At 37.3% G+C, this 11,879-nt stretch overlaps 1 protein-coding gene across 1 annotated transcript; it reads left to right on the forward strand.

Annotated features, from left to right (window-relative positions):
• Positions 1–3,522: 3,522 nt before the first annotated feature.
• On the forward strand, positions 3,523–5,147 carry LOC126606645 (U-box domain-containing protein 21-like). Its single transcript, XM_050274025.1, has one exon. The coding sequence runs from the start codon at positions 3,671–3,673 to the stop codon at positions 4,997–4,999; it is 1,329 nt and encodes a 442-aa protein (XP_050129982.1). The 5' UTR covers positions 3,523–3,670; the 3' UTR covers positions 5,000–5,147.
• The last annotated feature ends 6,732 nt before the right edge of the window (positions 5,148–11,879 follow it).

The raw sequence follows: 11,879 nt of genomic DNA on the forward strand, positions 1-11,879 counted from the left end.
TCATGCTTGATAAAATAAAATTAAAAATATAACTCGTGAGTTAGGTTGGTTTGTGTTGAAATGCCCTAATCCTCTCTATTTTCCATCAAATTTGTTATCTTCCTAAGCTTAAACATCGATTTTTGTCATCTCCAAAATATACTAGTAAAGTGTTGTGCTTTAGAATGCCAACACTAATTGAGGCTTAAAATATGGTTAGTTTAGTAGGAGAAAGTCTTATGTCGAGACGCCTGTAGAACCTCTACGCATAAAGAGTTGAACTAGAAAATGAATGGTATCTAAAATAGGGAATGATGTATTTAGTATGTGCGGTCCAATGACGATGTGTTATGCGAAGTCCATTCCAATTTTTTTAAATGATACAATTATATTCAACAATTATGCCCGCATTTTTTCTCGTGTGACAATTCACACCACAATAAACAATCAATGCATACATCGGGATAGCAAAGTGTTTGGACCCAATTTTGCACTATCGGTCCGTTTAATTGAGGCCGTTGAATTTTAATAGATGTTATCATTGGACCATCATAGTAATTATCTTGTGAAAATGTTGAATTCGGATATGAGAATAAAACTGAGAGAGTTTATTCAATAAGAAAATAGTCTCCATGCCATATTGGAGACCACAAAATTAGTTGGCCTTTATTTAAGATCAATCTGGGTTTGACCTAGTGGTGAAGCTAGAATTTTCAAATAATGGGATTATAATATCAACTAAAAAAGCTTCATTGGCCCATTTAGTCGGACACCTAATAGGCACTTGCCGATTCCTGCCAACACATGCCGAAAGCTTACGTCAATATATGTCGACAACTACTATTACTAGGCTTTGTCGATGGATACATACTGTGGAGTAATGTTGAAAACTACAAAGACTTGTCAACTTAGGTATTTCATCAAGCATATGGTGCACACAAGAAGAGAGAAAAGGAAGACAAATACGATAGAAGAAAATAGAAGTAAGGGAGGAGGTTGTAATTTAGTTTACTTTAACTATTTATAGGGGTTGTTGATGTACAAAATCCGGAGGATCTTGGACCAACGTAAATCCGGCCATAAATCACACAAACGCTCAAAAATACAAAGATGTATTGTGGTTTACCCCAATGTTTGGGCTACGTCCACACTAATGTTGATTATGTATGTATGTATGGATTACAATAAATCAGAAAGGGAGATCTATGTGGATGCAACCCTTGCAATTTTGCTATCTGTTTGGCTGAGAGGGTATTGAGATATGAGACTTTGTTTGCATGTGTGAGGATATGAGATGTGTGGCTCTCTGATGTTGAGTGAAGGTGAGACCTTCTAATGAGGGTGAGAGAGAGTCCCTTTTATAGAATAAGGGCTCCCTTCCCTTTTACATTTGTCATGGGCTTAGGGATGAGGTCCAAAGACGAGGCCCAATATATGGTACCAATAGGGGTCGAATACAACACATAAATAGATACACATATAGTTTTTGAAATTATTGAGATCAAAAGCAACTAATGACCCCATGTTAATCCTGCCGTTGCTTTGATCTCATAGTGATTTGCGGAGGATCGTGATGTATCTTTTGTACAGTCAGCATGGTAAAATTCCATAAAATTATTGGAAAATTGTTTCCTTGAGTCAGCATACATGTGGTCTGCATCAAGCATTTGGAATTTTGATTGAGCCTGACTGTGGATAATAGCACCAATTCAGGCTGAGATAATTGTTAGTGAAGGGATTGGCTGATTAAGAGCCATCTGTCATTGAAAGCTGAATTCTATTTGAACTTTTCAGAGATCAGCAATCTTGTCTCCAGATTCTAGAATCCAAGACTAAATGTGTTCTTTTGTGTCGTGATCTCTCGAATACATAAGTCAATAGTGCATTCAACACTACCATTACATTCATTCTACTCGCCAACTAAGCTCGGTTGCGAGTTGGCACATCTACGTTAATTAGAAAATATAGTTAACTTTTAATTACTTGACCTACGCGCTACATGAGTTTGGTAATTTTTAGGACCACCAATTCAATGTGATTTTTGAATTGAATTGGCTCAAAGGCCCAATATTTGAAATGAGGAATTGTAGCCAAACATATCATCCAGTTCAATGCATATCTTCCTCATTTCGACCACAACGGTAAAACTCTATTGAAATCTCACAATCACAGGTATACGAAGCTTCTCACTCCTCCTCCCTCTTTTCTCTGAGATTTACTTATTTTGTTTGTGGTTTATTTATAGTCTTTATTATCGATTGACACGTATTAAGTTTATGATAATAAAGTGAAGAAGAATTAAGTTAATAATAGAGGCTACAATGACACACACAAAATAAATGTTACATATTTGTCCCATTTCCATTCTATGCTGACATTCACCATTCTGCGAATTTTTCCATGTAACTAATGAAATTCTATCTTCACATTAGCATAGGATGGAAATGGGAAAGATCGGTTTGAGAATGCCAAAACTATATATCCACCCCCATCAGATTATCCATGCCCACAAATTTTTTTACCTTTCCTACATTATTACTTATCTCATTATATGATACGTGCCGCATGATAAAAATATATTAATACAAGGATGTAATTTCCATTGCAATTTAGAATTACATTATTACTTATCTTATTGTATGATACATACCGCATGATAAAAACATATTAATACGAGGATATATTTTCCGTTGCAACTTAGAATTCATCCACCAATTGCGTGCATGATCGCTTAGGCACAGAGTATATCCTCTATTGCCACAAAATGACAAAACCAAAATCACACGACTATGCCTCTTTTTTCTTTTGTTGGAAATCACACGAAAAGCTGGTGTCCGTGTTCATGCGCGTATTAGCCCAATGGTGAAACTAATCAAACACATTAGAAAAGACCAATCTAATTAACTAATGAATTAATTTAAAGTTTTAGACCCATTCATCTCACATGCTGATTTGGTCCAAGAAGAAATTTTTAATTGTGATAAGAATACGAGTGATACATCACGTATTTTTATGTAAGTGGTGAAAATTTTTATTTTTTAAGTTATTAACTTTCCAACACACATATTTCTCAATTTGCATAGTAACACATCATGTACTACTCCGTGTGCCAGTCATACTAAAAAATCTCTCTAGTCCAAGGGTTTACAAATATTATACAATCCGAGTCGGTCGGTTGACTGGCATGGCGTCAAACCTTTGATTCTTTTCCAAACAGTACGTACAGAAATGCCCAACCCCTCTCCTCCTTTGACGGTGTACTATCCAGTTCATCTCTTACAATTTCAAATATTCAACGGTCAAATATTCGAAACCCATCACCCCTTCCTTTCATCATTAATCTCCCTTTTACAAACGGACTAGAATTAGCTCATTTCCTCTTTTCATCCTTTTATCTCACCTTCTTTATTTTGTTTTTTTTTTTATTAAAAATTAATATAAAATATTGACGTAACTTAATCGTAACTGTTCAAATAGAAGAAGAGAGAAGTAACAAAAAAAGGGCTCCTTTATAAACCTTTTCCTAAGTTTCAAACTTGAACTGCGTCCATACTATATATATCATATATTATATACACACACACACCAGCGGTCCAACCTCATCTCTCTCATTCAACACAAAACACAAAAACAAACATCATCCATCCACCTACTGTACCATTCTAACTTTGATATCTCAGATTCAGTAATCATGACCTTGTCATGGAGAAGGTTGAGAGCCGGCCGCCGTGCTGCCAAGGAAGGTGAGACTGGCGACATGGAGCTGACCATACCAAACCACTTCCGGTGCCCAATCTCACTCGACTTGATGAAGGATCCGGTCACGCTGTCCACCGGGATCACGTACGACCGCCACAGCATAGAGACATGGATCGAAGCAGAAAACTTCACATGCCCTATTACCAACCAAGTCCTCACAAGCTTTGATCTCATTCCCAACCACACCATCCGCAAGATGATACAAGATTGGTGCGTCGAGAAAAAGTCTTTTGGAATCGAGCGCATTCCCACCCCTCGCATTCCGATCAGTTCGGTTCAGGTTGCCGAGATTTTATCAAAGATCTCGACATCGAGTCATCATCAGAACAAGGATGATTGCCAAGTTTTGGTGACGAAGATCAAGGCGTTGGCGAAAGAAAGCGAGCGTAACAAGCGTTGCATTGTGGCTACTGGCACGGGGAGCGTCTTAGCGGGTGCGTTTAGTGCACTTTCAAATTCTCAACACCATCAAAACGTTGCCGTTTTGGAGGAGATTTTGTCTGCTTTGACTTTGGTTTTCCCGCTTGACGGGGAGGCCAGTTTGTACCTCGGATCGCCTGCTTCGTTGCGTTGCATGGTGTGGTTTTTGGAGAGTGGAGATTTGTCGCAGAGGCGAAACGCAGCGTTAGTGCTCAAAGAGACCGCTGTCTCATCCGATCATGATCATCAGAAGACCGATGCTTTGGCAGAGATCGAAGGAGCTCTCGAAGCGCTAGTGAAGCTGATCAAAGAACCAGTTTGCGCTACTTCTACAAAAGCGTCCTTGGTCATCATTTATCAAATGGTTAACTCATCATCGTCTCTTTCGAAAGAGAAAATTAAAGAGAGATTTGTGGAGATGGAATTGGTGTCGCTCCTTTCGGACTTTCTTGTAGATGCCGAAAGAAGTATTTGCGAGAGGGCATTGGGAGTTCTTGACAGACTTTGTGGAAGCAAGCAAGGAAGGGAAAAGGCCTACCTTCATGCCTTGACCATGCCGGTTGTGGTGAAAAAGATACTTAGGGTTTCAGATCTGGCCACAGAGTTTTCTGTGTCTATTCTTTGGAAGCTTTGCAAGAACGAGACCAGGGAAGATGGAGGTGTGGTCGTGGAGTCCCTTCAAGTGGGTGCGTTTCAGAAGCTCTTGCTGCTTTTGCAAGTTGGGTGTGCGGAGAGGACCAAAGAAAAGGCCACGGACTTGTTGAAGGCGTTGAACATTCATAGGGAGAGGTTGGAGTGCATTGATTCTATGGATTTTAAGCAGCTCAAGAGGTCTTTTTGATTATTCATCAATGTTCAGAAGATCATTGTAGTTGTTAATTAGAAGGAGAGAAAGCTAGGGTTACTGATTGACCCTTTTCAAAATTTTCAGAGTTCATCAATGTTGTACAAAATACAAATAATATACATACTAATTGGTTTTACAGCAATTCAGTGCTGATCACTATATATTCGCCTCGTGAGTATGTAGTCTTTCAATTGGTACTTGTTCTTGATGCGTGTATGTCGAGTTAATTAGTTTGAGTGTGTAATAAAACATAATGTTATCTGTACCATATCTATTGATCACCTATAATAGAGGTGAATCCCATATAGGTTCATTTGTAAGTGATTTTGATGAGTCTTTTTTGAACAAGTTTTTAGTAAAAATACAAGTGAATTCCGCAAAAACACTTAAATACTCCCTGCAAGATAATAGCACATAACTGGTGCTTCTTATAATAAGCATTTCACATGCTTTTGAACAAACTCGAATATTACAAATACCATGTGAGAGCTGCTAGGGTTTTTGTATACAACTATACAAAAATTGTTATATTGTCATCTGTCACTGGAAATATAGAAAACGATTCCACACATATTAGCTACAGACCAACTCAGACTTGATGGCTCCGCAAGATCGCAGGAGCCCGAATTGACTGATCTTTAGAAACTAAACAAACAAACAAAATTGGAAAACACAAAAACAAGAAAATTACAAAGCAAACACAGCAAATCTCTCTCCTTTTAACCAAACTCTGTTTCGGATCCAGCCAAATGAACAAGGCGCAGAGTTTTTAAGTGGCTGACTAATCTAGGTTCTCCAAACTCTGTAAATATTTTTGCAGTCTTGAACACGGATAGAATTCTAAATTTTTTTAGGTTTCTTTAAAAATAGGGGTGAGCTATCCACACACTCCATTTTACTTCTCACGCACCCCTTAATAATTTATGTCCGTTGATCTTCTTCAATTCATTCGATCCGACGGTTAAAAATTAAAAAAGTGTGTGAGAAGTAAAATGGGGTGTGTGGATATCACACCCCTAAAAAATTAGACAAGGGGTGGGTGACCATTAGGTTTTCCAATAACTTTTTTGCAGGATAGGACACGGATAAATTCAAATTCTCATCAAACCACGCCTTTGAACGGCAGCTTGGTCGCCAACTTGAAGTCAGTTGTTCTTCTAGATGCTTAAATGGCCCACTACTTTAATAAGCATATATATTATAGATGGATCTATTAGTCATTTGACTATAAACTTTGCAATAATTGACCGATCTCTAGAGAGATTTTTCAGTGTGCCCGAAACATATGATGATATGCCAAATGTTATTATAGAAGTGAATGAATTTTTTTTTCAAATGTTGTCCAATTGTATAATGACATATGATGTATCAATCCGTGTTTTGGGCACATTGAAAAATCTCTTCTCCTAGTGAGAACCCGGAGGGTATGATTTATATTTTGTTGTTGGGTTAAAATTATGATGAACGATCATTGCTTTTGTGTGTTGTGTTGAATGAGTGGTTAGGGTTGTAGGGAATATTTTTGCTCATCATCTTCAAGTGATGGTGACGTTCACCATTTTATTTATTACCGTCATATGAGTTTAAATTTTGAGATCTGCATGGTGAATAGACACAAATTTTAAAATTTAAACTCATCTAACAGTGATAAATAAGGTGATAAATATTAACACTACTCGAGAATGGTGTATGTACATGTGTTTTTCTTGGGAACGAAACAAGATAGATCATGTAATTTTCGCCAAACCTAATAATCTAACCTAACAAAAACACACTTAGTACGAAACAATATGGGCATAACAAGGACAACACAACTTTATTATCCCTCTCCCACTCGTTCTGAGCCATTTTTCTGCACCTCCACACTTCTTCGAATACAACTATTAGACCATCTCTAACCCTGACCTAAAACCTAAAAATATTTAGCCCAGAAAATTTTGGTTTTAGCCTAGAAACAGCTTTTTTGCTCCAACCATTATGGTCTAAAATTTTAGCCCCAGATTATTAAAATATGAATTTAGTTTTTTTTTTTAAATTAACTTAAAAAATTATGTAGACTATCCTAAATTAATTTTATGAACACTTTAACCTAAAAATATTTAAATTCCGATAAATTTTGAAAAATCACTAAATCAATACATGAAACTCATGATAACATAAACTTAATACAACAACATTTAATAAACCACATAAACTTAATACAAATGACAATTAATAAACCACATAAACTTAAAAAAAAAAAAAGACAATTAATAAACCACATAAACTTAATACAATCAAAAACTCATAAACTACATAAACTTAATGATGATATCCACCATCTTGACTTGGTGGTGGACTTGGTGATGGATTTGGGTGGTAGTCTTGAGATGAATCATCATCTTGAAATATACTCATTGTGGCATACCTTCGTAAAATGTCCTTTTGCTTACCACATAAGTAATTCTTCCTCTCTGGAGTGTATTTGTCGAGGTCATCCATCATCAAATTAATTTCGAACCTTTCTTGCTCCCTATCCCCTACTTCATTCATGGCTAAATGCATTTGGGCCGATTCTTCTTGCCGAGAGATATGGTTTTTGGTTTATTCTTGCAAATCCGGTAGCAATTTGTGCACTTATCGGATCTTGGGACTTCCCTTTTCTCTTTGCTTCCTTTTACTTATTTCTACCTATGGGCCTTGCAAAAGAATAAGTTGGGGTCATTTGTTCGACATCTTCATTGTCAGCAAAATTCACACCTTCATTGACATCATTTGGGGGTGGGGCTTCAATATGAAATAATCTTCCTCATTGATGGTCTGCATCGGTTCCCCATCTCGGACAATCCTTGAAGATGTTCCAAGCATGATGCAACTTAAAAACTTGATTTTTTGGTGTAGTTCTTGTCTTGTAAATTGCCATTATTTTGTCACCCTATGCAACAAATACATAAAAACAATTAGTTGCAAAATACTATTATGTAAATGACAAATAAAATATCAACAAAGAAACTCACAATTTCTTCGGTGCCCCTTCCACTAGGCATGTCAACCATGACTCTCTCCAAGCTTCCACTCCACAAAGTGCACGCTTTGTTGATAATCTTCCACTGATCATAAACACCACCAGCTTCCCTTCGACCGGTGTTGGAGTTTTTATGGAACTTATCAATGATTTTACCCCACAAACCTTTCTATTTTGATTTGTGCCGACGGCATCATCTTCGCTAACAAAAATCCATGCCAAACATAAAGCAATATATTCGTCAAAGATCCAATTACGACCTCTAACATGCTCTTTTGCCATCTTGAAAAATTATGAAATGAGAAGAAATGGTAGAAAGAAAAATTGGAAGAATTGTAGGAGAAAAATGAGTTTTGTGTGGATGTTTGAACAAATACATAGGTATTTATAGAGTTTTTGGTTGAATTTTGAGTTAAATTATTTTTTTTTAAATTATTTTACCAGTTGGATTTAAATTTGGACCGTTAGATCTTTTTTTTACTGTTAGATTTGATTATATTTGATCTAAGCCGTTGGATTCAATAAATATATAAATATAAAACAAAAAATATATATATTTGAACGTGGACCGTTGGATTAACCAACGGTCCAATGAAACTGGTCGTTGGATGAAAAAAAGTAGTCGTTGGGCTACAATGAGGCTGACATGCAAGGGGGACAACCCCACATGGATAGGCCTCAGCTGGAAATGAATGTGGCGTGTGACGCGCGTTTGGGTGTCTGGGTTTTGGTGTGTGGCCTTCACAACCCACTTTTCACTCTCACCCGTGGGTCCCACTTCAATTTATGGCTAAATTGTGGCCAGTATTTGGCTTCCTATTAGGTTTTAGGTTTGGTTTAGGTTTTGGGTTGGGTTGGGTTGATTTTGGGGTTGGGGAGGTTTATGTAACATCCCACATCGCTCAGGGGAGTGATCCTTAAATGTATATTCTCATCCCTACCTAGCGCGAGGCTTTTTGGGAGCTTACTGGCTTCAGGTTCCGTAGGAACTCCGAAGTTAAGTGAGAAGGAGGCCAGAGCACTCCCAGGATGGGTGACCCACTGGGAAGTTGCTAGTGAGTTTCCAAAAACAAAACCGTGAGGGAATGGTAAGCCAAAGGCGGATAATATCGTACTACGGTGGTGGAACGGGCCAGGGCCGGGATGTGACAGTTTAGCTTAAGGTTGGAGTGGGTCTTAGTGTCGACTTTATAAGCTAAATCAGATTGCAAGCTCTTTTGTATGTCAAAACTTGTTTGCATATTTGTTACAACACTTATTTGAATATCCATTGTGTCTTATCCTTTCGAGATATTTGAGCAAGCTAAATGTTCGCTTAGTACGGGTTCCAAGAAAAGTTTGGATTCAAGAGAAAGGTTTGGTAATGGTAACTGTAATAAGGAGATGAATGAATAATACGAAGATAGAGAGAGTTACAAAGATCAAATGTATAGACAAATTAAAGGTTACAAAGATCAAAGGTATAGACAAATTAAAGGGCAAATTTTATTATAACAAGTCTCATCATCTTGACCTTTCATACCCTCTTTACATCGTGCTTGGTCTTTGGAATCAGAAAAGCCCAATCAAATGTACAAAAACACAACGAAAACTCGGTTGAGTTTGAATTTCCATAAATTTGTTAAGTTCAATTTCGTAACAAATTATTTTGTAAAATAAATTTCAAATTTTAAAACAATGACGTTAAAACTATTTAAAATTTGCACACCATCATCCATACAAAATATATACAACCAAATAGCATAGACGCATTTATAAAGTTTCAACTATGTAAAGTTGAAACCAAATTACAAGACAAAACCAAGCAACAAACTTCAAGTATATCCCTCCCAAACTTTTAACTAGCTTATATAATATGAAGTGGGACGAGTGATGTGCATGAGCAACTCGGCCAGAAATCGGATTCAGTTTGGTTTGACATGGGTGGGCAAAACATCAACCCAATAAATAATCAGGTTGAGCTCGGGTTGCGATTGAGTGGGTTTTTAGTTCATTCTAATTCGCCCGATTATGTTTGAATTCGGATTTGACATGGTCGAATTCGGTTTACCCAACCCAAGTTGCACCCGTAGTTTTAAATTAAGCAGGTATTGCCTTGTAATATTGTATGTAAGGTAATGAAGCTGGCCTTTTATATTGTATTTTGAAGGCGAGATGGTTTGTCGTCCCCTCCCTCAGTCTGAACGAAATCAATTTACTATTTACTGCATTTGTCATTGTTTGCAACTCAAACTATATGCTTAGAAAATCATCCTCTTATAAGAACATGTATGAATAATTTTATTTCTCTAAATTGAAAATACCCATTTCACTTGATGCGGAATTAGGTAACCTCAACTCTATTAAGGGTACAAATGTAATACAGTTAGTAATATAGTTAGGTAGTTAGTATTTGGTTAAAGTAGTTAGGATTTCTATATAAACAGTATGTGTAATCTTCATTTGATCAGTTAATACAAATCATATTTCTCTCTCTAAACTCTCTCACTCTAGAATCTCTCTTGTTTCTCTCTATCTTCTTCCTCATCCTCTGTATCAATCCTTCATCTTTTACAATGTAGTTAACATGGTATCAGAGCCACCAAGGCTCACGCCATGGATCTTGGTGGTCGATTCCTCTTCTCTCATTTTTTTTTTCTTCATTACTTTCTATGTTTCCGCATATTTGAACCCAATTTTTGTGTTTAGTTTTGGGGTTTTTCCTCTGTTTTGTGGAGATCAATGAGTGCCTGACCAGACCATCTTCGTGGGTCCTCGAGGGAAGCCGAACTGTGGCGTTTAGGGACAAACCCACCGCCATTTCTCACTCGGGTTTTGCTCAGTCTTGGATTTCTCAGTGTGTGTGAGCGAGAAAGGAAACCCATGGTTTCTTAATGTCTCTTTGTTGGTTATTTCTTGATGGGTGTAGTACTGCTTCGTGGGATTTCACAGGTGCAGGTCCTGCAACCTCTTGCATCTTGGCGTTCATGCGTTGGAATTAGAGCCACGAAGCCCATTTATTCAACTCCAGCACCTCATTTCCTTCAAATCGTCATTCGAAGCGTGCTGGGTTTGCTGGGTGCAAGCCATTGATGGGTTGGATTGGATATGAACCGGTCGACTTCGAGAAGAACAACGAGCTCCTGAGATGGGTTCTGGTTTGCTTCCTCAGCGTTCTTTAGGTCAAGATTGAAGTTTTTATTAGTGTGATATTTGGGAACTGAAGATTCAGGTTTCGTATTTCTTTCTGCATTCCAACTGTTTGTTTGATTGTCTCAGTGGAAAATTCTATGTTAATTTGTGTATTAAGGTCGATTGCCATTAATTGATTGAAAAGAAAATGAAGGTCAATTGCCATTGCTGAAAGATTGATTCTTTGATTGATTGTTGGGTATTTTATACTCAAGAAGGCCGATTGCCAAGAGTTGTTCATTTGTTGAAATTGTGTTCATTGGTGAAGATTAAAATTGAGAGTCTTTTAGGTATTCAACAAGGTGAATTGTAGTGAAATGTGAATGAAAGCTGTGATCTTACAGATGGGTTTTGATGGTTTTGAAGATGGGTTCCAATTCTTGTCTCTCTGCTTCCCTGATTTTCTGCAATTCTGTTGAGGAGTTTGTGCAGTAATTTTCCCTTATCTCAGCCTACAATGTCGAGTCTAACCAGCTCAGTTGTTAGCATGTATCTACAGTAAGTCCGATTATAAGTTGAAGTTTGAAGAAGATGTTAACGGTAAATCCCACGAAGGGTAATCCCGTGTTTTGAGTAGGTAAATCCCACGAAGGGTAATCCTACATAGATGTTAATTTTTCAGTTGTTGAAATTGTGAAGGCCGATGCCATTGTTCAAAGAAGTTGTTTTTTGGTAAAATCCACAAAGGGCGATCCCGTG

Source organism: Malus sylvestris, chromosome 16 (genome assembly GCF_916048215.2).
Source record: "Malus sylvestris chromosome 16, drMalSylv7.2, whole genome shotgun sequence".
NCBI classification, from domain to species: Eukaryota; Viridiplantae; Streptophyta; class Magnoliopsida; order Rosales; family Rosaceae; genus Malus; species Malus sylvestris.

Excerpts from the sequence above, each read along its gene's own strand:
- LOC126606645 (XM_050274025.1), top strand. The coding sequence starts at position 3,671 with ATGACCTTGTCATGGAGAAGGTTGAGAGCCGGCCGCCGTGCTGCCAAG.